The sequence below is a fragment of the Sorex fumeus genome, unplaced genomic scaffold, assembly GCF_029834395.1.
Source record: "Sorex fumeus unplaced genomic scaffold, SorFum_2.1 ptg000061l, whole genome shotgun sequence".
Taxonomy (NCBI): domain Eukaryota; kingdom Metazoa; phylum Chordata; class Mammalia; order Eulipotyphla; family Soricidae; genus Sorex; species Sorex fumeus.
The window spans coordinates 30,696,786-30,722,356 of NW_026606118.1; the positions used below are offsets into that span (position 1 = coordinate 30,696,786).

General features: G+C 41.0%; 1 protein-coding gene across 1 annotated transcript in view; it reads left to right on the plus strand.

Annotated features, from left to right (window-relative positions):
• Positions 1-3,634: 3,634 nt before the first annotated feature.
• ALDH8A1 (aldehyde dehydrogenase 8 family member A1) overlaps positions 3,635-25,571 on the plus strand; it is a 36,688-nt gene continuing 14,751 nt past the window's right edge. The window contains exons 1-5 of the mRNA XM_056125891.1: positions 3,635-3,830; positions 9,987-10,134; positions 11,945-12,100; positions 15,333-15,482; positions 23,215-23,471. Coding sequence (XP_055981866.1) covers positions 3,693-3,830; positions 9,987-10,134; positions 11,945-12,100; positions 15,333-15,482; positions 23,215-23,471 — 849 coding nt within the window. The 5' untranslated portion in view covers positions 3,635-3,692. The remainder of the gene's footprint in view (positions 3,831-9,986; positions 10,135-11,944; positions 12,101-15,332; positions 15,483-23,214; positions 23,472-25,571) is intronic.

The window sequence follows — 25,571 nt, forward strand, 5'->3', positions numbered from 1 at the left end:
TCGGGCACTCGGGTTGTTTCCAGATTCTGGCTATTGTGAACAGTGCTGCAATGAGTGTACAGGTGCAGATGCCATTTCTAAAACTTCCTTGTTGATCATGTAAACAAAAAAAGGATTTGAAAAAACTTATTTGTAAAGTGTAATATATGCAAGGACAGTAGTTATAAATCTCATTTCCTTCAAGATTTTACTAATGAGATAAAATATTACTCAACTTTTAAAGTTAGGATACATAGGCACAGGCTGGAGAGATAGTATAGTGGGTAGGGTGCTCACCTTGTACACAGTTGACTCAGGGTTGATCGCCAGCATCCCACATGGTACCCTGAGCACCACCAGGAGTAATTCCTGAGTGCGGAGCCAGAAGTAAGCCCTGAGCATCACTGGGTGTGTTCTCAAAATAAAAAATGAAATAAATAAAACGTCTTTTAACAAAAAGATATATAGGCAACTAAGTGACTCATTCTAGAGAAATGTAGTTATCATTCAGCTTTAGAATGCCTTAAATAAAGTAAACATCTCTTTCTGGACTATGGATATTGAGCCCAGAGCCAGGAGTAAGCCCTAAGCACTAGCAGTTGTAACTCCAAAACCAAAACCAAACAAAAAAAGTAAAGTTGGATTTTCACTTTAACCCAAACCACACATATGCAAATGCATTTTTTTCAAGAAAAGATTAATTTCAAAGTTTAGCATTGTCCAGGGAGCTAGGTCCAAGGGCTGATGCACAAGCTTTGTACAAAATGCCCATGTTCAGTCTCTGACATTACACAGTTTCCTGAGCATAAAGTTGAGAGTATCCTCTGAGCACTGAAGGGTGTATACCCAAAACAAAAAAAACGTTTCTTTCCTTTTGTTCAAGTGTGGGGTATCATTTTAACTAGATTAAGGTAACATCACAAGTATCTGTTAGTAACATTCTAATTTATTACTAAAGGAGGTGTCCATGCAGTTTTCTTCTTGATCTATGCATTAGTTACAGATATTCTTTTGCTTATATAAAATATAATAAAATTTTAAAGCTTGACTATAAAATAGACTTAATTGGGGGGATACCTTTAGAGTTATGCAACTGAAAGTATAGTTCAGAGACCTCTCCTATATCCCATTTCCCCTATTAACACCTTGCATTAATATAGTATACACAATATAAAGTAACCTGGTGAAATATTTTATTATTTTAAATATTTTAATGAATCACTGGGGTGGAGCAATAGTACAGCAGGTAGGGCGTTTGCCTTGCACGTGGCCGACCCGGGTTTGATTCTTCCACCCCTCTCGGAGAGTCCGGCAAGCTACCGAGAGTATCCCGCCCTCATGGCAAAGCCTGGCAAGCTACCCATGACGTATTTGATATGTCAAAAACAGTAACAACAAATCTCACAATGGAGATGTTACTGGTGGCTGCCCGAGCAAATAAATGAACAACAGGAGGACAGTGCTACAGTGCAGTGCTAATGAATCACTGTGAGGTACAGTTACAGATTTACAGACTTTCATGCTTAATTTTCAGTCATACAATGATCAAGTACCCATTTCTCCAACCTTTAGTTTTTAATATTTACTTAAAAGCTGAAAGTGTGAATAAAGAAAAAACTGATTACACAAATTTAAAATCACAATTTTCAAATTAAACAAGACTCTTTGAAATGAATTTAGAAACATTTATATTAAACTTATTAGGCATAGAGTTATTTATTTCACACAACCGTCCAAACAAATATTAGTTTCATGCACAAAGAAAGTACTTCACACAAGTGCTGTTGTGTTTATTCCACACACCAGCCCAATGTGAAGTAAATAGTAAAACTTATTCTTTTGTAGGATCAACTGAGCTTTTAGGAAATTAGCTTATTAAAAGTTCCCTACTATGGAGTAATGAACTTCATTCCTTGAGTGCTTTGTTTTCAGAGAAAGAGCATGTAGGGCATAGCATGCTTTCCCTTGAAAGCAGCCGACCTGGGTTCAATCCTCGGCACTCCTGAACTCCCCCAAGAGAAACAAGGAGTCTCTTTCTCTCCCTTTGACTCATTTCACTTGGCATGATACTCTTCATATCCGTCCACATATAAGCAATTTCATGACTTCATTTTTCCTGTTGGTGTAGAATTCCATTGTGTAAATGAGCCATAGTTCATTCTCTCATCTGTTTCTCGAGCATTTGCCAATATAGAATATGGATAGGCAACACTAAGTTGATTTTAGATATTGATACCTAACACGGAACTGAATTTTAACTACAGAGAAGTATATCAATGTAGACTCATATTCAAGAAATGTTAAATATGAGATAAAAAATGGAAGAAATTTTCCACTTCCCCATCCTCAACACCGCCAATCATATGGGCTTTCAAGATCATATCATACTTGTTGGTGTTACTAGTGTTATTCACTTCTTCTGCTTTGTATTTAATAGTACAGTCTTTTTGATTTTATTTTTGTGTATTTTTGTTTGGGGGCCACACCCAGAAGTGCTCAGAGCTTAGCACTGTAGCACTGTCCTCCCTGTTGTTCGTCAATTTGCTTGAGCGGGCACCAGTAGCGTCTCCATTGTGAGGCTTATTGTTACTGTTTTTGACATATTGAACATGCCACGGAGAGCTTGCCAGACTCTGCCGTGCCAGCGGAACACTCTCGTTAGCTTGCCAGGCTCTCTGAGAGGGTTGGAGGAATGGAACCTGGGTCGGCTGCGTGCAAGGCAAACACCCTACCTGCTGTGGTATCATTCCAGCCCGCTCAGAGCTTAACCCTGGTTTTATGCTCAAGCGTAAAGTTCATTCCTTCAGACTTTTAGTAAGGGGACTTTTAATAAGTTAATTGCCTAGACAGTTAATCCTCTAAAAGAATTAAAATTTTACTATTTACTTCACACTGGACTGTTGTGTGGAATAAACGACTCAATTTGTGTGAAGAACTTTCTTCGTGCATGGAACTAATATTTATACAATGAAATTAACCCGTAAGTCCAATTAAATGACTCACATGCCTGATGACAATCTTTGTCTTTTCTCCCCTTCACTGCCCCTTGCTGTAGTTATCCCCAAGGAGGACCATACACCTCTGCCTGGCTGTGGTGCAGGCACATTTTGGTGTGGTCTTTGCATATCGGGGTACTCCATTGGATATCGTACTTGTTGGTGTTACTAGTGTTATTCACAAACAAGGGTGTGCTTGTTTGTACTGTGGTATACACTTGACTGCATACTCAGTAGCGGTGCTCTCCAGAAAGCAGAGTCAGTGACAGTGAGGAAAAGTTTGGGGGAGCAGAGTCACTGCTGTCTCTCTGTTCACTTGGATGTCACCTTACTTGGGACACCAGTCTTGCATTTTGCCAGGAGGTGCACTGACCACTGAGCCATGACCTCTCCCCACCCCACTGTGCTCCCCAGGCTTGGTAATTGAGGCCCTTCAAAGGCTTTGATGTAGACACCAGCTCTACTAGATCAGCACAATGACATGCATTTCTTATATCAGCTAGAAGTCTGAAATATTGTCACCTCTCTTTAGTCCAAGCTGGGAGATGGCGCAAGTGCTAGGTGACTGGCCCCTCCCACTTCCACAGATTGGTAAATGAGGACAGGGTGGGGAGGGCTCAGGGGCTGGAAAAGAGTCAGGGAGGGAACTACCTGAGCTGGAGAGGTGAGGAGGGCAAGCCCAAAGAGCAGAAGCTCAAGGTGCTACCGGAGTCTACCATGGCTGGAAGCAAGGAACTATTGGTGCTGGAAAACTTCATAGATGGAAAATTTTTCCCTTGCAGCTCCTACATAGATTCTTATGATCCATCGACAGGGAACGTGTACTGCAGAGTACCAGATAGTGGAAAAGAAGAGGTGAGTGAGTTTACCTAGAGACAATGCAAATATGCCTAAGAGGTTGGTGTGTCATCTTCGTTAATAGCTATATAATTAAACTACACATTAGCTAATTTAACTGAATTCTCTTTAATCAAATCTTTAACTTTCTGGAAACAAATGGGGTTGGAAGAAAACAAAGGAGAGCCCATTAATCATTAGTGGAAGAGAATGACTAATTTTAGAAATGGTCAGTGTAAAGGGACCAGCATCAATCTTCAGTGACTTTTGCCTGCAGAATAAAGCAGAGAAGCCTGAAGCTTCTATCTGGCTATCCTCCGGAGGTGTCTTGTAAACAGCGCTGCTTGGGAGAATGATTGGGATTTTTAAGGTGGGAGAAAATCTCCTCTTTATCTGTGAATTGTTGCTTGAATCTCCAATATGTATGCTTTTTTTTTTAAAGAAAATGTGTCACTTTGCAAAAATAAAAAATGTGTTACTTTGCTGATATCAACAAAATTGGAAAACTCCAGGATTTATCTATTATCCTCTAATATCCTCAACTATTATCCTCTAATAGTTCCTCATGTCCTCAACACACCAATAAAGCAAAGTCAACCATTTAAATGATGAAACTCAAAATCCAATTCCCAGGTACTTTTGGAGTTGAAACTGACACTGTCTTACTCAAAATTCTTCATGTCACTTACATTTTTTCTAGGGTTGTAGAAATAAAGGTATTTGAAGGATTTTTATGAACATGTGAGATTTATTTGATTGCTTTTTAATAATTACACCAAGAAGCTATATTTTTAACGATGGATGTGGCTGATGTATGTAGTTCAGCATTTCTCAACTGGGGGCCACATGGCCCCCAGAGGAACTCCCAGGATGTTTCAAGGTGCCACAGGTGAAAAACCCATGTAAAAAGAAGGTCACAGCAGAAGATTTAGGGCCAATCTAGGTAGAACAGAAAGGCTTAGGAAGGGTAGGAAACAAGGTCACAAGGGGTCATGTTTGGAAAATGATTGTGAAACACTAATTCCTGTGGGCTTTAATTTGTTCGAGCTCAAAGAACTAGATAATTTTAAAGAGTAATTATGGGGTTTTTATATATAAATAATTATGTACAATTTTTTAAAAAATAGAACGAATTCTTCTTTAATGATATTTCCATCTGAATCATATTAACAAAAACCCTTCAGACTTAGTACTAAAGTCCATAGGTATTGGCTAATCTGCAGATTACACAGTAACATGTTTTGTTTGCTTCAAATGACACAGAAGAGCTGTGACCTGGCTGCATAATCTCCAATCTTCCTTGTCTCAGAATGTTTTCCAAAATGAGTTTAATATGAAGATACACTGACTGCTGCAGAAATACTTTCTGCACCTCAAACATCCTCAGGAAAATAGAAACAGACACATTCACCTTCCTGGACAGTCAGAGACATTTGGGAACCCCGGGTGGTCCAGTTTGCAAATACTCTCTAACCCACTGAACCTCAGGTTTTCTTCAGCTTGAAAAATACATTCATCATCAAAAGGGCACCATAGCACATACTATCAGCAGCCACTTCCTCTCATCCAGCTTTTGTCATATGCTTTTGCTTTCACAAAGCTCTTTAACAGGAGCTGTCCAAATATGAATTATATTATTTCACCAAGAATTGGGTTTTAATTTTGTGATGCTTAGATACTTAGATCAATGGTCTCTTTCTACTTGTTTATCTAACACAATCTCTTGCACACATTAGTTATTGTCTTAATCATGTATTAACTAACATTAATAATTATACTTGATTAATATTAATTTATATTAACATATTAATATTAATTAATATTAACTGATTTATAGCAATTATAAATACACATGTACACACTTCCTACATGTGGAGACATTTGGATTATGTCACTGCAGTCACAATCACAGACTGATCAAATGGTTTGGCTTCAAAAAAAAAATGAGTTGTATCACTTAATATTTGTGACCTACCTTTGTGGCAAGGTGGCACTTGGGGGCATTTGGGACTACATGCAGCACTTCTCGGGGCTATTCCTGGCTCTGTGCTCAGGAATGGCATATGTTGGTGCTGGAATTGAGCGGGGTTAGGTGCATGCAAGGTGAATGTCTTAACTCCCGTATTATCTCTCTGGACCTATGTGCTGAATCTCAGTGTACCTCTTTCTTCTCATGTATAAAACTGGTATAATAAAACCACCTATTTTTATAATATTGTGCCTAGAAGGTAGTATATATATGTACTCTATTTTACTTGGATATAAAGCTTGAGTCAAAAGATGCCACAACTTGAATTATATAGAAATTCAGAAACTATGACTCAATTTGAGCTTTCTGCTCACAAGAAGACAAGATTTCTCTGTTGACTCTTCATACTCAAGGGCTGCACATCACCCCCATGCCCCAGCATTTGGTGAAGACCGTCACCTACAAAGTCCACCTCTTCTCCTTTATCATGTCTATAGGTCACATTAAAAAGGTAAAGGCCCTCCCGTTGTTCATCGATTTGCTAGAGCGGGCCCAGTAATGTCTCCATTGGAGACTTTGTTGTTACTGTGTCTGGCATATCGAATACTCGGTAGCTTGCTGGGCTCTCCGAGAGGGGCGGAGGAATCGAACTCGGGTCGGCCATGTTGGCTGCGTGCAAGGCAAACGCCCTACCGCTGTGCTATCGCTCCAGCCCTTATAGGTCACATTAGGGGCTCAGTTTTGAGGTGAAAACGCCATCTCTCCATAAATTTACGGGGAGCTGTTTGGGCCACACTTGTCAGTGCTTAGGGATTACTCCTGGTTCTGTGCTCAGGAGTCTTTCTCAGTAGTGCTCAGGGACCATATATTGTTAGGGATTGGACCGGGGCCACTTGCATGCAAGATCCAGTTCTTTGAACTATCTCTCTGGCCTTCAGGCATTTATGAGTAAGACAAGATTTTTTTTTTCTAATTTTATGAGCACTGCTGAAGGTGATGCAGTGTGCATAAAAAAAAAGGAGAGAGAACTGTAGGTCATATTTTGGGTGAAATGATTAGCATAGACATGGGTGGCTGAGTCAGACCAAGGTGATTTTAGAAAGGAGCTTATATTGTGGAAAGTCTTTGAGAATGGGTTGTAAGAGTAAGCCAGGACGTGGTGTCAGAGAGGGTTGTAAGTGATTTATACATGTTAATCATTCAGATGAGTGGGGAGAGGAAGGGAAGAAGCTATGGGTTTGCTTAAATTAGAGATTTCCCACAAGAAAAAAAAGGGAGCGAACGGCCTGAGAATTCATTTGCCTGCATGAATTGACCTTGCCAACATAGTTTTAGATTTAGCTGCCAAACCAGTTCCCTCACTATGTGTTTAGGCATGATGATCTTAGGTTATGCCATAGCAGGCTGACAGGTGGTTTTGAGGTGCATCCTTTGCATACACAAGACCCTGAGTTCAACTGCCAGCATTTCAAAACAAAAAATTCTGTGTGATCTCTGGGAAATTACATGAGCTCTCTGTGCTTCAGTTTCCTCATCTGTGAAGTAACACAACAACGCTCACATTATACAATTTTTAAAAATGTGTTAATTAAATCATCTACGTGAACTATTTAGCAGTAATCAATAGATGACATAATGAATCATGCCAAGTGGAGAGGAGTTTCCAATGATGCAATTTCAAACAAAATTTGACCCTTGAACTTTTTTTTTTTTTAGAGAAATCAGAGCTTAAAATGCTTTTGAACTTTAAACCTTTTAGAACTTTTTACTCTAAAGCTTTCAGAACTTTTCACTCTAAAGGTATAAAAGCTTTAGGACTTTTGTAACTTTTTTTTTAGGAATGCTTATTGAGACACAGTGATTACAAAGTTGTTCTTAATAGAGTTGTTTCAGGCATACGATGTTCTAACATCAATCCCACCATCAGTGTCCTTTTCACCCCACTAATGTCCCCTGGTCCCACCCTACCCGCCAGCCTGCCCTGATGGTAGGCATATAACACATCTATTTCATATTACTTGTTATTATACAAGTTAAAGAAATGGTAAATAGAATTATTGGAAAGTAAATAGTAAAAGTCAATTTTTGATGATTAAGTGCTATATGTTTTTAACCGTTCTTAGGTTAAGTGACACATGATGGGAAGTTTCTCGTGTCCTTTAAAGGAGCTCTTTTAGTGCTTCTTGCAAAACTGGTTTCAGGGCGATGAATTTCCTAAGCTGTTGCCTGTCCATGAAACTCCATATCATTCCTATAAATATGAATGATAATATAGCTAGTTAGAGTATTCATAGTGGGGTGCTCTTTCCTTGAGTTTTTGTACTCTGTCCTTCCATATTTTTCTAGCCCATTTGATGTATCTGCTGAACATCCTATGGGCTTTCCTTTTTTGATTTTGCTGCATTAAAAATTCTATCTCCCTCTATGGATTTAGTCATTTTAAGACCACTGTGTCCTGAAGTTTTTCTGAGTGAGTGTATTTTTACTGAGACCCTTTAGGCCTCATGAATCTCAGTGCCTATAATTCTCAACAATGAAAGGTTATTATCAATGATTTCTTTAATTCTTGTCTCTTTATCACCTTTACCTTGCTGTTTTTTAGGGACTTTGATGATTCTTATATTGGTGCTCTTGAACGCATCCCATAGTTCTTTGGTATGCTGTTCATTTCTTTTCAGTTCATTTTCTACTTTCTGCTGTTTCCCAGCAGTTTTCTCCTTCTCATCTTGATGTTCCTCAAAGTTTTGCTTAGTTTCTATTCTGCTGTTTAGAGCTTCTGTTGACTTTTTTCTATATACACATGTATATATAGAAAATATATATGTCTCACCTACCATGGTTTTCATTTTGGTCATTTCTGACCGTGCTAGTCTTTTTTTTTCATTTTGACTCTCACACTTTCTGTGCTTTGCTGACTACCTGTGCTATCATTTCCTTGAACTTATTGAATATCCTCATCATAGTTTCATAAGAGAAATTTCTGGTGCTGTTTATGTCTTCAGTGATATTGTTTTCACCCATGGAGGTTGGTGGGTTTCCGCCATTGATATTCTAGAGTTCTTGCTGTGCAGAGGGTGAGATTTTTATAGTTAATTCTCCTGGAAGAGACTGAAGGATTAACATGGAGATTACCTGTGATCTTCCTGCTCATCCTCATGGAATTGCAGGAAGGACAACTCTGAATAGCATGTTATTGTTGAGCCATTCTGCTGAGCGGCTGTATAAGTGGTTGTGTGCTTCAGGAGCTGTGCTGTGGGCCCTTAACATGGTGCAGGTCAGGTGTGGAGGCTGTTGGGACCCACCCATGAGGAATGGGTTCTGCCTCTCATTAAAAATAGGCCCAGTGATATTAGCTGGAAGTGGTACCGCAGCAAGCAGAAGGTCCTATAGTTTCTACACATCTTGACTAAGTTTTCCCTTTGATGTAATCATCAAAAATAATCTATATTTAGGGACCAAAGTGGGCTGGAGCGATAGCACAGCGGTAGGGTGTTTGCCTTGCACACGGCTGACTCTACTGACTCAGGTTCGTAGTGCGGGAGGGATACTCTTGGTAGAATGCCAGGCTCTTCGAGAGGGGCGGAGGAATTGAACCAGAGTTGCCCCTCTCGGGAGCCCAGCAAGCTACCGAGAGTATCCCACCCACACGGCAGAGCCTGGCAAGCTACCCATGACGTATCCAATATTATGCCAAACACAGTAACAACAAGTCTCACAATGGAGATGTTACTGGGCCTGCTCGTGCAAATCGATGAACAACGGGGGGACAGTGCTACAGTGCTACAGTGCTACAGGGACCAAAGAGGTAGTCCAGAAAATAGGACACTTGCCTTCTACACAGACCATGCATGATCCCTGAGCAAAGAGCCAGGAAGAAGAAAGCCCTGAGCATCATTGAGTATGACATACCTCCAACACACACACAAACCTATATTTTGAAATGGTAAAAATACATACTTGTTAGATATAGTTTCTTTTTGATAATGTAGCTATTATATTTTGCATACCTTGGGGGAAAGGGAGCATTTTTCCCTTGGTCTATGAGATGTTCTGATTTATCAATCACATGACCATTGCTTTGCAGGGACTCCGATTTGAGAACTATGAAGTTTTGAAATTAGAAAAGAAATAATATTTCATTCCAGAGTAAGGGTTGTGCTGTAAGCCACTACCTGAAGGCTGTCCTCTCCCTTGGCTCCCCACAGGTCCAAGCTGCTGTAGCAGCAGCCCACGCGGCCTTTCCTGCCTGGTCATCCAGGAGTCCACAGGAGCGTTCACAGGTGCTATACAGGCTGGCTGACTTGCTGGAACAATCGCTGGAGGAGTTTGCCCAGGCGGAATCCAAAGACCAAGGTGAAGGCAACATACTCACCTGAAGAATGGATCCCACTGTGGTTGGGGTTTCCACAGCTTTCTCTCAAGTAGAGCTTTGAACTGAGAGCATCTGAGTGATGTGTGATCTCAAGGCTTGATGGGAAGAATTGACTTGGATGGTGGTGATCTATGTCCACATCCCACTTGTCAGAGATGACTTAAAAATGTTGCATTGGTGCTAGAGATAGAGGTGGAAACATAAACATAAACAATGAGGTTTGCAACTGATGCACTTTAATCTCTCACTGATGGTCAAAGCTATTCATGCCGCCATACGCAAATTCAAGAGCAAGGGATGCACACTCTTACCCTTTCACGGAAATAACTGCAAAGATGTCTGGTAAAGGGCCTGGCTCACAGGGATATATGGAAATTAAGGAGAAATTTTCAAAGATGACATAAAAAGCAGTTTCAATTTAAAAATATGTAGAGGGCTAGAGAGAGTATAGCAGGTAGAGCTCTTGCTTTAAACACAGCTCACCCAGAATCCCCAGAATCCCACATGGTCCCCTTCCAGGAGTGATTTCTGAGCACAGAGCCAGAAGTGGGGGTGTGATGAGTGTGGCCCAAAACAAAAAACTAAACATATATAGACATAAAAGAAAAAAAGAAAAGAAAGAAATTTACTTAGAAATGTGTCCCATAGTTTAGAATGGAAACATCCCGAATTTGGTAGTGGGAAGGTGTAATGGTGGTGGGATTGTTGTTTGAATATTGAATGTAATCAAACATTGTGAAATAACTTATAAAATTAAAAAAAGTAATATGGAGTTCATGCCCAATTCAATCAGCTTAATCAATGGCTTAATAAATAGCAGTGCTCCTACATTATAAAATAAATGTCTTCCATAGGTACGTCACTATTTCAATCCCAACACAGCTTTCCAAGTATTAACTTTTTCCTACAGGTCAAGGCAATGGAGTAGATGCCTATGAATCTTTACAATAAATAATAATGATGAGGTTTGCAACTGATGCACTTTAATCTCTCGCTGATGGTCAAAGCTATTCATGCCGCCATACGCAAATTCAAGAGCAAGGAAAGTTATTTCTTTTCATGGAAATAACTGCAAAGGTGTCTGGTAAAGGGCCTGGCTCACAGGGATATAATAATAATAAATACATTAAGAAAGGCCAAGATCTCTCAAAATTATATGCATGCTACACACCAGCCTGACGGTAGGGGGCAACCTAATCTCAAAGCCTTTAAGATTACAGTGTTTCTTGCTGATGTTTCTGCTACTGTTTCACCTGTAAAGACAACTGTATACCAGTCCACAGAAGTCTGTTTCTCTCTGTGTTCAATCCAGGATGTAGGACAGTTTGGAACTTGCCACACAGAGGCTACCATTGGGTGTTCTGTCATGTGCTCATCTGAATGACTGCATCATGTATTAGAAGACCTTTAATACATACCATATGTTTATTATTAAGATGCTTTGTGTGTGTGGTGTGCAAATACAGTTGTCTTAACACCCATTTTCCCACCTCTTTGCGGCCTTTATGAAGTTTAGAGATTTTGAATTGAACAGGCTCGCGTGGGTGAAGTGGTAGCATCTGGTAAATTTATGATGGTTGCTATTAATTGTTCAATCCACAAAGCAAAGATTAATTGACTCATCTTCAGGCTCCCTTCCCACTTTATCTTGTAACCTCACACCTAATTATTTGATAGTTTTATCGGGTAACCGAGGCCACTTCAGTGTGAGTTGGAAATTGATAGAGAGTATCTCCGCCAAGTCCGGAGTGTAGCCCATTGACGATGACTTTCTGTTGTGGCTTCTTACAGGGAAAACCATCACCCTGGCAAGAACCATGGACATTCCGCGGTCTGTACAGAACTTCCGGTTCTTTGCCTCCTCTATCCTGCACCACACATCGGAGTGCACGCAGATGGACCACCTGGGCTGCATGCACTACACAGTGAGGGAGCCGGTGGGAATCGGTGGGTGCTGAATGGGGCAGAAAGATGCTTTCTTTCGTCTAGAACTGACCTAAAGGAACAGAAGAGGCAAAAGGGAAGAGCTGAATTCTATTTGGGCTGAAAATTAGTTGGTCTCCAAAATCTACTTCCAGTCTATTTTCTTTGTCAAATTCCCTACTCTTCTCCTAAGCACTGTTCTTGAGAAATCACAGAAAAGAATGATCTTGAGATTAAGCTTACATTCCAAGATTATTTTGCTTCTGATATGAGAAACAAAAGTTTATTTCCAGAGAGTGTTGTGCTTAAGGTAATGGGGTTTGGAGATCTGTTAGGTAAGTTATGTAACATTTGTGTGTTTGAGTAGTTTTACCAGCAAAACTGGTAAAATAGTTTAATTATATATATGTAGATACATATATGCATGTATGCAGGGGCCAGATATAGTACAGTGAGTAGGGCACTTGCCTTGTATGCAGACAACACTGGAACCCCGTATGTTCCCCAAATCTTCCAGGAGTGACCAGGACTAAGCCCTGAACACCACTGGTTTGGGCTCAAACAACAACAAAACTACACACACATATATATATATACATATATATATATATACACACACACACATATATATACATACATATATGTATTGCAGATAGGGCGTTTGCCTTGCATGTGGCCAACACGGCCGACCTGAGTTCGATTCCTCTGTCCCTCTTGGAGAGTCCGGCAAGCTACCGAGAGTATCTCGCCTGCACGGCAAAACCTGGCAAGCTACCAGTGACGTATTCGATATGCCGAACACAGTAACAAGTCTCACAATATTACTGAGCCCTCTCGAGCAAATCAATGAACAATGGGAGAACAGTGACAGTGACACACACACATACATGCATAAACACATGTATGTATCATATATTTTTGTGTGTTTTTTCGGGGGGTGGAGCATACCCTATGGAGCTCAGGGCTTACTTCTGGGTCCACCTTCAGGGATCACTCCTGGCAATACTCTGAGTACTGTACGGCTGTGTGCTAGGGATAGAAACTGGGTTGGCAGCATGCAAGCCAAGAGCCTTAATTCTGTACTATCTTTTCAGCTCCACATGTTTATTATATTATATTCTTTTATTGGTTTTTCTTTCTGCCTCATAGCACTGTAGCACTGTCCTCCGGTGTTCATCGATTTTGCTCGAGCAGGAACCAGTAACGTCTCCATTGTGAGACTTCTTGTTACTGTTTTTGGCATATTGAATACGCCACAGGGAGCTTGCCAGGCTTTGCCATGTGGGAAGAATACTCTCGGTAGCTTGCCAGACTCTCTGAGAGGGATGGAGAAATCGAACCCAGGTCAGCTGCATGCAAGGCAAACACCTTACCCTCTGTATCACTCCTGCCTCATAAACAGCACACAAATTTCTGCAAAAATTCAAATACCCACAAGATGGCACTCTTTCTCTGAGAAAATAATAACTTACTTGGTACAGTTAATGATGCCGCGAAAGAATATATATTTAGAGAAAAAATATGAGACATCTTGTCACTTTAACTATTTGAACTCATTAGCAATCATGCTCTGTGAGTTATGAAAAGTTCAAACTGCCACTTAGGAATTATGTTAAGACATTATGCTGCAAAAATATTGTTACCCCCTAAACTACCCAGTTTTCACTGGAAAACTTAGAAATATAAAGTATCTGTTTACATTTACAGAATGGGGGCAGAGTAGAAAACTTGAACCTATTTGGTTACTATTTCTTACACACCAGATGGTTCTATTTGTGGCTGTCCTGTTTTATGGCTGTCCAGAAGATTTCAGAATATAACATGAAAAAACCCGCTAGATGTTGATTCTGTTACATATCCAGCAAAACTATTTTCCCAGGAAATATAGAGGGAGCAAGAGAGAATGTTTCATTAAGAACAGTCAAATGACTAGTAAAATGACATCCACTATCTATGCAGCAGAGTTTATTTGTTTTATTAATAACCCCCACCCCAGTCCACATGGGGGAGATTTAAAACACATTTTTCTCATAATACAAAAAATTCTCAAAATTTTGCCATTTTATATCTCAAACAACAAAATATTAGAAACAGAGATGGAGAACCCTGTATTATCTCTCTGGATGGGACCAGAGAGATAATACAGCAGGTAGGCATTTGTTTGCACACAGACAGCTTGGGTTTGATTCCTGTCCCTGGGTCCCTGGGACCTGCCAAGAGAGATCCCTGAGCACAGAAACAGGAGTAAGCCTTGAGTACTACAGGGTATGGAAAGAAAAAAGGAAAGAATGAGAGAGGGAAAGAGAGAAAGAGAGAGAAGAAAGGAATGAAGGAAGAAGGGGGAAGGAAGGAAGGAAGGAAGGAAGGAAGGGAAGGAAGGAAAGAAGGAAGGAAGGAGGGAACAAAGGAAAGAGAGAAAAAATAAGCAAGCAAGAAAGATTGCATAATTTTACCTTTTCTTAGGAAGCAGAAAGAAAGGAGGAAGGAAAGAAACAAAGTAGGTAGACAGCATAAGGAGGGAGAAGTTTTAAACATCATCTATTTACATTATTTTAAATTTTTAGGCATTGTGATTCACAATAGTGTTAATAGGGTTTCATGTGTACAACATTCCAACACTATACCCCCCCACCAGAATCCCCCTCCCGCACCCACCCTAACCTCCATTCCCCTCACCAGAGGCTGGTAAGCTCAGTTTGCAGAACAGTTTCATGTTCTGTTGCCTTTGGCCATTTGTGGCCATTTGTTATACCTTACTATGTTTCTCTCTCTCTTTTGTTTGGTCTTATATATGAAAGATTATTCTGTATCTATTCCTCTTTCTGATTGGCTTCATGCTGCATAATACTCTTCATATCCATCCACATAGAGGCAAATTTCATGATTTTACCTTTTCTTATAGCTGAGTAATATTCCATTGTGTATGTGAACCACTGTCTTTTTTTCTAGTCATTTCTTCTTGAACACTTAGTTTGTTCTAGACGTTAGCTTTTATGAACAATACTGCAATAATTATAGGAGTGTAAATGTATTTTGTTGTTGTTGTTTCACATTTTAAATGGCATAGGGATGCTTTCAACACATTTTGAATTGATTTCCCTGAAGTTGGCTACAAATAAGCTAAGTCTAGAGTTTTAGAAAAGCAAATTTGTTTCATGTGGCAGGAAAGGTTTCCATTTTAATCAAGCCCCATGGTCTGGCTGCTCTGAGGGCCAAGACTGGTTGGTGACATTTCTATTCTTTCATTCTCTTTCAGCGGGTCTGATCAGTCCTTGGAACCTGCCGCTCTACTTGCTGACCTGGAAGATTGCTCCAGCAATTGCTGCAGGCAATACTGTCATTGCCAAGCCCAGTGAGATGACTTCAGTGACCGCGTGGATGATGTGCAAGCTCCTCGATGAAGCAGGTCATTCTTTGCGGACCAAGATTTCAAGGAAATATAGGATTATTGTAGGGAGGGGGGAGTAGGTTTCAACCACCTAAAACCATTGACAGTTGAAGTCCTTTGGGATAGAAATCTGCTCAGCCCTGAAAGTGGTTCCAGTGGCACCTTTGCTTTTTGACCTCTTGCTACTTTTGTTGCTGTTACCTCATTCTACTTGCTGTTGCCAGAAGAATCAGCCTCCATGGCATCCTTCTGTAGGGACACAGTCTCTCTTCTCATGCAGGCAAAGAGGGCACAATGGGAGGCCACCCACACATACAAGAGTCTCAAATCAGAAACCAATCTGCTCCAGGGAATGTCTTAAATAATAAGTTGGTTTGGGGCTTTAAAATTTTAAATTTATAAATAATTTCAAATTTATAGGCAATCTAGACCATATAAATGGCTCACTTATGGTCTTTACCTAGAGATGCCTGGCAGCAGTAGAATCATCTAGAATCATCCTTCATACCCAGCTAGTCTGTTGCTTAAGTGTCCAATCAGGAACAGTTCTTCAGCCTTTGACTTTTCACAACTCTTGAAGAGTTTAGAATAGACCAATTTGAGATTGATGTTTCTTCCTGAGGCCCCAAATTTTAAACCAGAACTTCACAGGAGTTTGTTTTTTTTCTTATTCCATCCTTTCCGGAGGCAACTACTTGTCTACTCATCTCATTGACAATGGTGGCTTTGAACACTTATTTAGGATAGTTGGTGCCTTCTGGGTTTCTCTGCTACGAAGGTGTCTTTCTTTCCCTTTGTCACAATAGGTATATTTTGAAAGACACTTAGAGCTGCAAAATTTAATCATCACACATTTATTAACCAGTGTAGCATTCATTAGTAATCTTTTAAATAGGCAATTTGGATCTTATATTGAAACCAAAGCTAAATTTTGAAGAAAATAATAACATTTCTGTGCACATCTTTGATTTTTGTAGCCATAGAATACCCAATAAAACAGTCCATTTTCAAGAAATTTGTGTACCAATCCTCCAGTATTTCCTGTATTTTGGTTCTGTTGTAGGGTTTTGTGGCGACACCTGGTGGTCCTCAGGGCTTACACCAGAGTTTTGTGACTACCCTCAGAAACCACTCCTAGTTGGACTCAGGGGCCCATATTAGGGTAGCAGGGATTGATCCTAGTGGTTGTCTGACACTTTATCACTATTTTATCTCAAGACCCTGAATTTTTCCTGTATTTTGGAACCTGTACTTGGCGCTGGAATTATACCGCTCCATGTCCCCAGACTGCTAAGAGTGTAATGCCCATATTCAGTGGATATTCCTAGATGGTCAGGAGGACTCTGCCCCACAGTTGGAAGGAAACAAGTAGATAGCTGAGCTTGTAACCTATGACATAAACTCTTGTGTTTGGTTCCTCAGCTCACTTCTCCCCACAGCCTGGCAATAATGATGCATGAGTGGTTGGAGGCTGTCTTACTGTCTCTGTCAATCTGTGCTGTGCTTCTTCCTCCAAGCCCACAGAGAAGGTACTGCTGTCTCACCTATATTTACATAGATGGGTGCTTGGGAGGTACCCATCTTTCTATTGGTGCTTTCTCCCCCTTAAAGCAAAGACCTACATGTTGGCCTCCAGGAAAGTTGTGCCAATATCTTGCCCTAAGACTTTCATGTTAGCTTAAAACCGTGCTTGGCTGGGACAGTTTTGGGTCTCATGGACTAGTTGGGCACACTTCATTGGTATCCTACCAAAGCTAGGTCTGCAGGATGACATTTATGCCAGTAGTCCTCTGCAAGATGTATGATATGCATGTTCCTACTTCTCCCATGCTGGAAAGCATGTCACCCCTTTCTAACAATAGAGGTATGATTTATTTTTGTGTGTGTGGGGGGGGGGAGAGGGATGGATTGGACCATACCCTGCAGTATTTAATCCTGACTCTGTAATCAGAGATCATTCCTGGTAGTGCTCAGGGAACCATACACCATGCTGGGGTTCAAACTGGAGTTGACTGCGTGCAAGACAAGCTCCTTAACCCTGTATTATCTCTGGCTCTGAGAGGTCTCACTTTTAAATTCCATTCTGTGAAAAATTGAGCCCTTATTTAATTTAATGGGGGTGGAGCATACCCAGTGTACTCAGGATTTACTCCTGCATCTGTACTCAGAGATCATTTTAGGTGAGGTTTAGGGGACTGTTTGTGGTTTTATAGGATCTAACCCAGGTCAGTTTTATCCATTGTACTATTTATCCAGCAACAAATTGAGTCTGTAGAGTCTGCAGAAGTCCAAGGCATTTTTGTTCTGCCTGTTGGCTGGATCCATGAAGTGGGATGAGATTTGTGTCTATTATCTTCTTTGATTTTTACTGGTGGGGGTGGCGAGGAGGCAAGGGGGCATGTCAAGTGGTGGTGTGGGTACCACAGGGTCAGCTTCCTGAAACCACACTTGTAAAACCACGCATGCCTTAACCTATGATGATTTTTCTCTCCTAACCATGGTCTCCTTTAGAATCCTACCAGACCTGGTCTGCATGAAAAATTTGTGTTACCATCAATTTATGCAACCAGCGATCTTCTAGGATGGAGGCAGTTCTTACCTTCTAATTCCTGGCTTTGCTGGCTTTGCCAAACTCCTCCTCTGTGAAAACACTGATAGTTCAATGTTCAAATAACATCTATCTGAAGCATTCAGTTTCTACACTGGGATTTGGAGGTGTTTGGAATTGCATTGACAAAATCCTACTTTTGAGCACTCTCAAAGAATATTTTAGTGGTGCAAAGAGAAGAAAGATGAAACAGCCTGCTAGTACATCATGGATATTTAAATATCTAGTTCCTCTGGTTCTGAGCCACTTATACATACTTGAAATAAAATCATTTCAAAAGTACACAGTGTGTACAGTACCTTTTTGGGAGTCCCAGAATATTCATTTAGTAGGAAAAGTGGTGCAGGGGGTCTCACAGGTTAGCCCCCATTTGTGTGTTTGCTGACGCTGGGTTTCTGGCTCTTCCTATTAGTTTCTGTTCTGCTCTATTTAAGCTTAAAATTCTTCTTGTCACCCTGAATTGCAAGGGTTTGATTCCATTCATTGTTTGTTAGCCACTATTCTGAGTTTTACCAAATTGTTATTTGGAATTAAACTTCCTGCCTTTTCTTATAATAGGACCCTCTTAATGGTAGAGGGCAGGTTTCCCTAAGCAATTATCATTAGTGTTCTCATCATAACAAAATGGTATGGAGAAATAATATCTAGTAGATGGCTCTTAATGTTTTAACCTCGGAGCTTGAGGAAACATAATCAAAATGTTAATGCCTCTGTGTAGAAGGCAATTGAGCCTTCTGAAATGAGTTTATTTTCCTCCAGTGATAAATGTGCAATGATTTTGCTTCCCTCACTCCTTGCTCAAGTACTACTGTAAACACTACAGTGATTTTAATCCTTTATTTTTTATTGCCTTTAAGATTTATAAAGTCTAAGACTTTCACTTTGTCCTGCCCCCATGTGCGCCGCCCCCCCCCCCCCCGCGGGAAAATATACACATGCATGTGATGGAGATGAAGGGCCTCACCCAGGAAATAGTGGGGAACTTGTCCTTCTTTTATTCCTACCAACCTACAGTCTCTTATTTGTTTCAGCTCAGGGATTAGCTGTCATCACTGGTTCTAACACTGAATCTGTCCATCTCCTGTAGATCCTATGATCCAGAACCAGAATAAGGTTGCTTCACTCTGTATACACAATGAGTGTAGAGATGAGGTATCTGGAGTGGGGTGTAGGCCAGGTTCCACCAGGCACATCAGGACTGATTGACTTCCACTGAGGACTTGACTGATTTGGTACCTGAATTGTAACCTTGATGTGATGAGGGTAAATCTGTAGCTTTATGGAAAAATGTTCTGGATAATTACTGTATCACTGTTGTCCCATTGTTCGTCAATTTACTCAAGCGGGCATCAGTAACGTCTCTATTTGTCCCAGCCCTGAGATTTTAGCAGCCTTTCCTTACTCGTCTTCCCCAATGATTGGAGGCTCTTTCAGGGTCAGGGAATGAGACCTGTTACAGTTACTAGTTTTGGCATATCAAATACCCCACGGGGAGCTTGCCAGACTCTGCCCATGCAGGTGGGATACTCTTGGTAGCTTGCTGGACTCTCTAAGAGGCATATATATATATATATATATATATATATATATATATATGCTTTGGGGTGCCCCGAGTGAAAACAGCTTGGCACCGAGTCTGTTCTGGATAATAATGGATCATAGATGAAAATTGTTACATTTAAAGCATATTTTTAAAACTATGGCTTTATTTTTAATTTTATTTGTTTTTTGTCATTTTATTTTATTTTTTAAAGTTTTTTTTTAATTGAATCACCATGAGAAAAGTTACAAAGCTTTCGGGTTTCAGTCTTGGTCATACAATAATCAAACACCCATTCCTTCACCATTGCACATTTTCCACCACCAAAACCCCCAGTATACCCCCCCCACCATCCCCTTCCCGCCTGTATGGCAGATGATTTCTACTTTCTTCTCTCTCTACTTTGATTACATTCAATATTTTGACAAAAGACCCACCATTATTATTTGGAATTTTTCCACAACAATCAGAACTGCCGAAAAGACATCATTAGATAATTTGTTTTCTATCGCTGATTATGAAGAGCACATGTTGTTGCAGCCAAGCAATTTTGGAATTCTGCTATTTTAATAATTAAGTCTGGAGGAATTTCTGCCAAAAGTTCCTGGGTTCCGAGATTCATTTGTGTACCTCTGGGATCGTGTCTGTTAAGGAGCTCAAAAAGTAGCCGAAGGAGTCGTTTGTGGGTGGCAACTCGGGGTCTTGTTAGGGTGGGGGAGAAGGGCCGGTTCCATCCCCATCCTGTGAGGCCCTGTGTGTCTCGTCACTGCTGGCCCATACCTGACTGTCCAATAGGCTCTGGAAGGTGCCAGGGGGAATAGGCAGAAGGGACGACACCTTTCCCACCAGGGTGGCCGATGCTGGTAGCTTAATACAAAGTCCAGATGCATTTCTGCCAAAAGCCGCTGGGTTCCGAGATTCATTTGTGTGCCTCTGGGATCATGGCAGTTAAGGAGCTCAAAATGTAGCCAGAAGAGCCATATGTGGGCAGCAACTTCTTAAAGCTATGGCTTTAAACCATGTGAATATGCTCTATTGAGGAGACATTTTTAACGTGGAGTAAGAGAAAGACCTGGGTGGAAGGACGAGAACAGTGCAGTCTCTGCCCCCGCGCCTGGGTGTTCCTTCCCGGAGTCCCTTGGAGGGGAGCGGGTTGAGCTTTCCTCCCCGCCCCGGCCAGGGCTACAGCAGCCAGAGACCTCCAGGACCAGCCACCACCATGCTGAGAACACTCTCCGCACACCTGAAGGTACTGGCAGAGGGACAAAGCCACGCGGGTTCCGGGGCCGAGACCTCCAAGCCTACTCGAATTGGAGTCGAGCATCTTCCACCCAAATCCTCCAAATTCCAGTAGGCGGGGGTAACACCCACCACCTGGCCCCCTGGCGCCGTGTAATCCCATCAGCGGCCAAGACTCAGAGACTTTAAAATCCAGAACCCGGAACCGCGCGGCCGCATTCGCGGCCGCGCGACATCTTAACAGAACTTTTTTTTTTTTATGACATCTTATTGTCTTATTCCTACTTTGGACAAACTTGCAGGCTATTGAATGTAGCCTGCCCACAGGGCAGAGTCTGGCAAACTCCCCGTGGCGTACCAAATATGCCAAATACCAGTAACAATTATGGGTCTCATTCTCTTAAATAGCCTTGAATATAATCTCAGGGCAAGGATGAAAGAGACGTTACTGGGGCCTGCTCGAGGCAATCGACGAATAACAGGATGATGAAATGAAATGAAATGAAAAATGAAGAGAAAGACACTAGGAGGACGGAAATAGTTCAGAAACCTTATACAGTAGAGAATTTCTTCATCTGCTGTCAGTTAACCATAAAGAAATAGAGAATATTGAATTATATTCAGGCAAATCCTAAGAGCTTCAGGAAACAATAATTATATCTGATTTAAACAATGTACACTATGTATTCAATCATTCATTTAACAATTTCCTTTGGGTTTGGGAGGGCCATACCCGACTGCTCAGGGCTTATGTCTGGTTCTGTGCTCAGGATTCACTCCTGGTGCAACTCCTGGGACTATATATGGTGCCAGGGATCAAACTTGGGTTGGCTGCATGCAAGACAACACTTTATCCGCTAAACCATAGCTATGGTTTCATTTAACCATTGTTTATCTCCTGTAATCAAGTTTTTTGGTTGTTGTTTAACCTCATTTTGTTTCAATTTTCACATTAGTGAAGTGAGGAAAATAGTACTACCTAACTCTTACAGTTGCTGGAATAAATAGCACAGCGGTAGGGCGTTCGCCTTACAAGCGGCCAACATGGCCGACCCGAGTTCGATTCCTCCGCCCCTCTCGGAGAGCCCGACAAGCTACCAAGAGTATTCGATATGCCAAACACAGTAACAACAAAGTCTCCAATGGAGACGTTACTGGGCCCGCTCGAGCAAATCGACGATCAACGGGAGGGCCTTTACCTTTACCTATATAACTCATTTATAGTAATGACTAGCGCCTAATTAATTCATCAAATACTACATTAATATTGTATAGCAAACTAAATCATGGGCCAGGGGATACTTTGCAGAGAGGAAAAAGTCAAAGTCTTTTTCTGTCTTTACTTAGTGTGTCACCTTCTAGTAGTGGATGGGTAATCAATAGAGTAAGTCCATAAATATATAAATAAATACAAACAGATATATGGTGGTAGGCTCTCTTTATAGAAAAGATAGAAGAACTTATGTGGGGAGAGTTCTCATGCCTCATCAATCGTAAGAATCATATAATGATGTGTCCATATAATGGGGCATAGCTACCTTTCTCTGGAGAAGCTTTCCCTTTCCCCAGGTTAAGATAGACCTTTCTCTGGATTTTGCAACCTTTGCCTCTCCCATATTTCACATTTTCTCACTGAATTCACTGTATCACTGTATAGCAATCATCGCATTGATCTTTAATTTTTTCAAGCAGGCGCCAGTAACATCTCTATTCCTCCCAGCTTTGAGGATTTAGCAGCCTCTTCTTGTCTTTTCCCAATGATTGGAGGCTCTTTCAGGGTCAGAGGAATGAGATCTATTGTCGTTACTGTATTTGGCATATCGAATATGCCATGGGGAGCTTGCCAGGCTCTGCCCGTGTGGGCGGGATTGTAGCTTGCCGGGCTCTCCAGAGGCATAAATGGGTAGAAAGGGTCTTATAATGTGTCCAGAAAGCAGCCTGGAGCATGGTGGTGGTTGGGCAGTGGAGGTCGGCTGCTGGGGCTGGGTCCCTTGGTGTGGGGAGGGCTCTCACCCACCCCACAGCCTGGAGTCCCTCACTGAATTATGACTCTGAAATTCTTACTTGGCCAATATTTTCCTCCTCACTGGGTTTAGTCTACCTGAGGATAACTAGGCATATTCAGCTACCAAAGCAATTTTATGGAAAGACTTTTCTGTAATGTTTCACTGAACATTTTCCAAGGTCACAGCATATGCATAAATCCCACCTATTGTCTAAAACCAATAAAGGTGGTGCTGTTATCTTTGTTATGCGTAGCTAGTGAAGTTTACTACTATCTTGTTCAAAGAGAATCTTCATGTAACCTGATGTTTTCAAGCTGTTGAGAAGAGTCGCTGTTACTGGTTTTGTTTCCCACTCAGGTGTTCCTCCAGGAGTGATAAATATTGTGTTTGGAACTGGGCCTAAAGTAGGTGAGGCCCTGGTATCCCACCCAGAGGTGCCCCTCATCTCCTTCACTGGGAGCCAGCCCACAGCTGAGCGGATTACACTGCTGAGTGCTCCTCACTGCAAGAAGCTCTCCTTGGAGTTAGGGGGCAAGAATCCTGCCATCATATTTGAGGATGCCAACCTGGAGGAGTGTGTTCCAACCACTGTCAGGTCCAGTTTTGCAAATCAGGTATGTCCTGTTTTTTTCTCTACTGTGTGACCCTGTCTGGATGTCAAATACAGTGCACAGCCAGGTTGGAGCAGGTCAGCAGCTTACAGAACCCTGCCTTCATCTCTGAGGAGGCCAATCAGAAGGAGAGTGGTCCAGCAGAAATCAGGCCCAGTTTTGCCAACCAGATGTATCCTCTGTTTCTCCCCCCTCTGTTATGTGGCCCTGGATAACTGAGTCTGTTCCATCACAGTGCATGGTCAAGTGTCAGAAGGTCAGCGACCCACACCTCAGTGCCATTTTAGTGAAGGAGAATCACTACACTGCTTGTGTTGATCCATTGCCTGTTTGGCCTCAATAGTCATATGCAGAGCCACAGCACTATTTAGGAGGCTCCTCTCTTTGAGATGGACATTTTTATCAGGCCACCATCCATAGGCTAAATGATGGCTTTTTCTGCTTCCTGTTTCTCCATTGCTTTATTCATCTACCTGCCTCCCAGTCTATTTTTACTGTTTAAATTTCCCACAACCCTGTTTCTCCACCAGAAATCATCTGTAATGCATTTATAAATTTTTTAATAAAAACCTAAGCAGTCTGGAGCAGATATCTTTTTTTTAATTTATTTACTGAATCACCGTGAGAAAAGTTACAAAGTTTTCAGGTTTAAGTCTCAGTCATACAATGATCAAAAACCCCTCCCCTCACCAGTAATTACTTTTCATCACCAAGAACCCCAATATAGCTTCCCTCATCCCTCCTTATGCCTGTGAGGCAGATGATTTTTACTTAACTCTCTACTTTGATTTCATTCATTATTTCGACAAAAGATGCACCATTATTGTTTGGAATTTCCCCCCAACAATTAGAACTGCTGAAGAGGCATTGTGAAGTAATTTGTTTTCCATTAGTGGTTATGAAAATCATATGATGTCACGTGGCCGCAAAAGCAGCCACATGATTTTGGACTTCTGATATTTTACTAATTAAGTCTAGAGGGATTTCTGCCAAGAGCCGGATAATTACAAGATTGGTTTCTGTGTGTCTGGTGCCATGGCTGTGCTGGAGAGCCCCTCGTGGGGGGCAACTCCTGGCCTCAGTTGGGCGTGAAGGACGAGCCGGTTCCACTGGAGCAGATTTCTTACTGTGGAGTTATGGATGTAATTTCAGGCAGCTTTATAGCTCCTAAAATTATGTGACAATTTTCTGAAGTCCATAGTTTTTATCGTAATCTTGAAGAACATGACATCCCAAGAGTTAAGAACCCTGGATCAGATTAGACTGTAACTTTCAAGAAGATGACAGCTGTTCCTGCTTCTGTGCAGCTTTTACTCATCAGTTCCAGGATAGTGGCCAGGATGGAGCAGTTTTCATAAGTACCAAATGGTATTACCCAAAGGTGGTGATTAAAAAAAATTAGTGAAGAAAACAAAAGACTTGAACTAAAGAAATAGATGGAAACAGGAGTGTAATGGATATATTTTTGTTTCCTAAATTGAATATATTACATATATCAGACACATATATTCCTCTAATTCCTTACATATTTACAGTAAAGTAGTAGAAGCAACAATAAATCTTTACAACAAGATTTGAGGGGGTCGTATGATGGACATTCCTTACAATGATTATTTTCACAATTATAATTGTCATTACTTTTCTCACTGTGATTTCTAGACAAGGTGGCCTAAACATATATAGAATTTTTGGATCAATATACAATGCAATTTTTGTTACTGCAGAAAATAATTAAACTAAGCATTTTGAGGACAAACTGTAACCTGAAAAGATAAGAGGAAGTTAGGTGAACTCTTTGTGTTAAATGAAATTAAGACATTAATTAATTGAATTAATGCATTTAATGATTCCTGAGCACAGGGATGAACTAGTGTGGGCTTCTGGGTTGCCAAAATTGTGCAAATGAGTTCACCCAAGAAGCCTGATTCTGTATTTTAAAATGTCAACGGGAAAGAAATACGATGAAAGAAGTTATTTATGTATGGATGTATTTTCTATAAACATAAACTGTTTTGACTTAACTAGAATGAGAACTATTTGTAGACTATTTCTGCTATTATTAGTAGATAATGAGAATTATGTTTCACTCAGAAACCTGTTAGA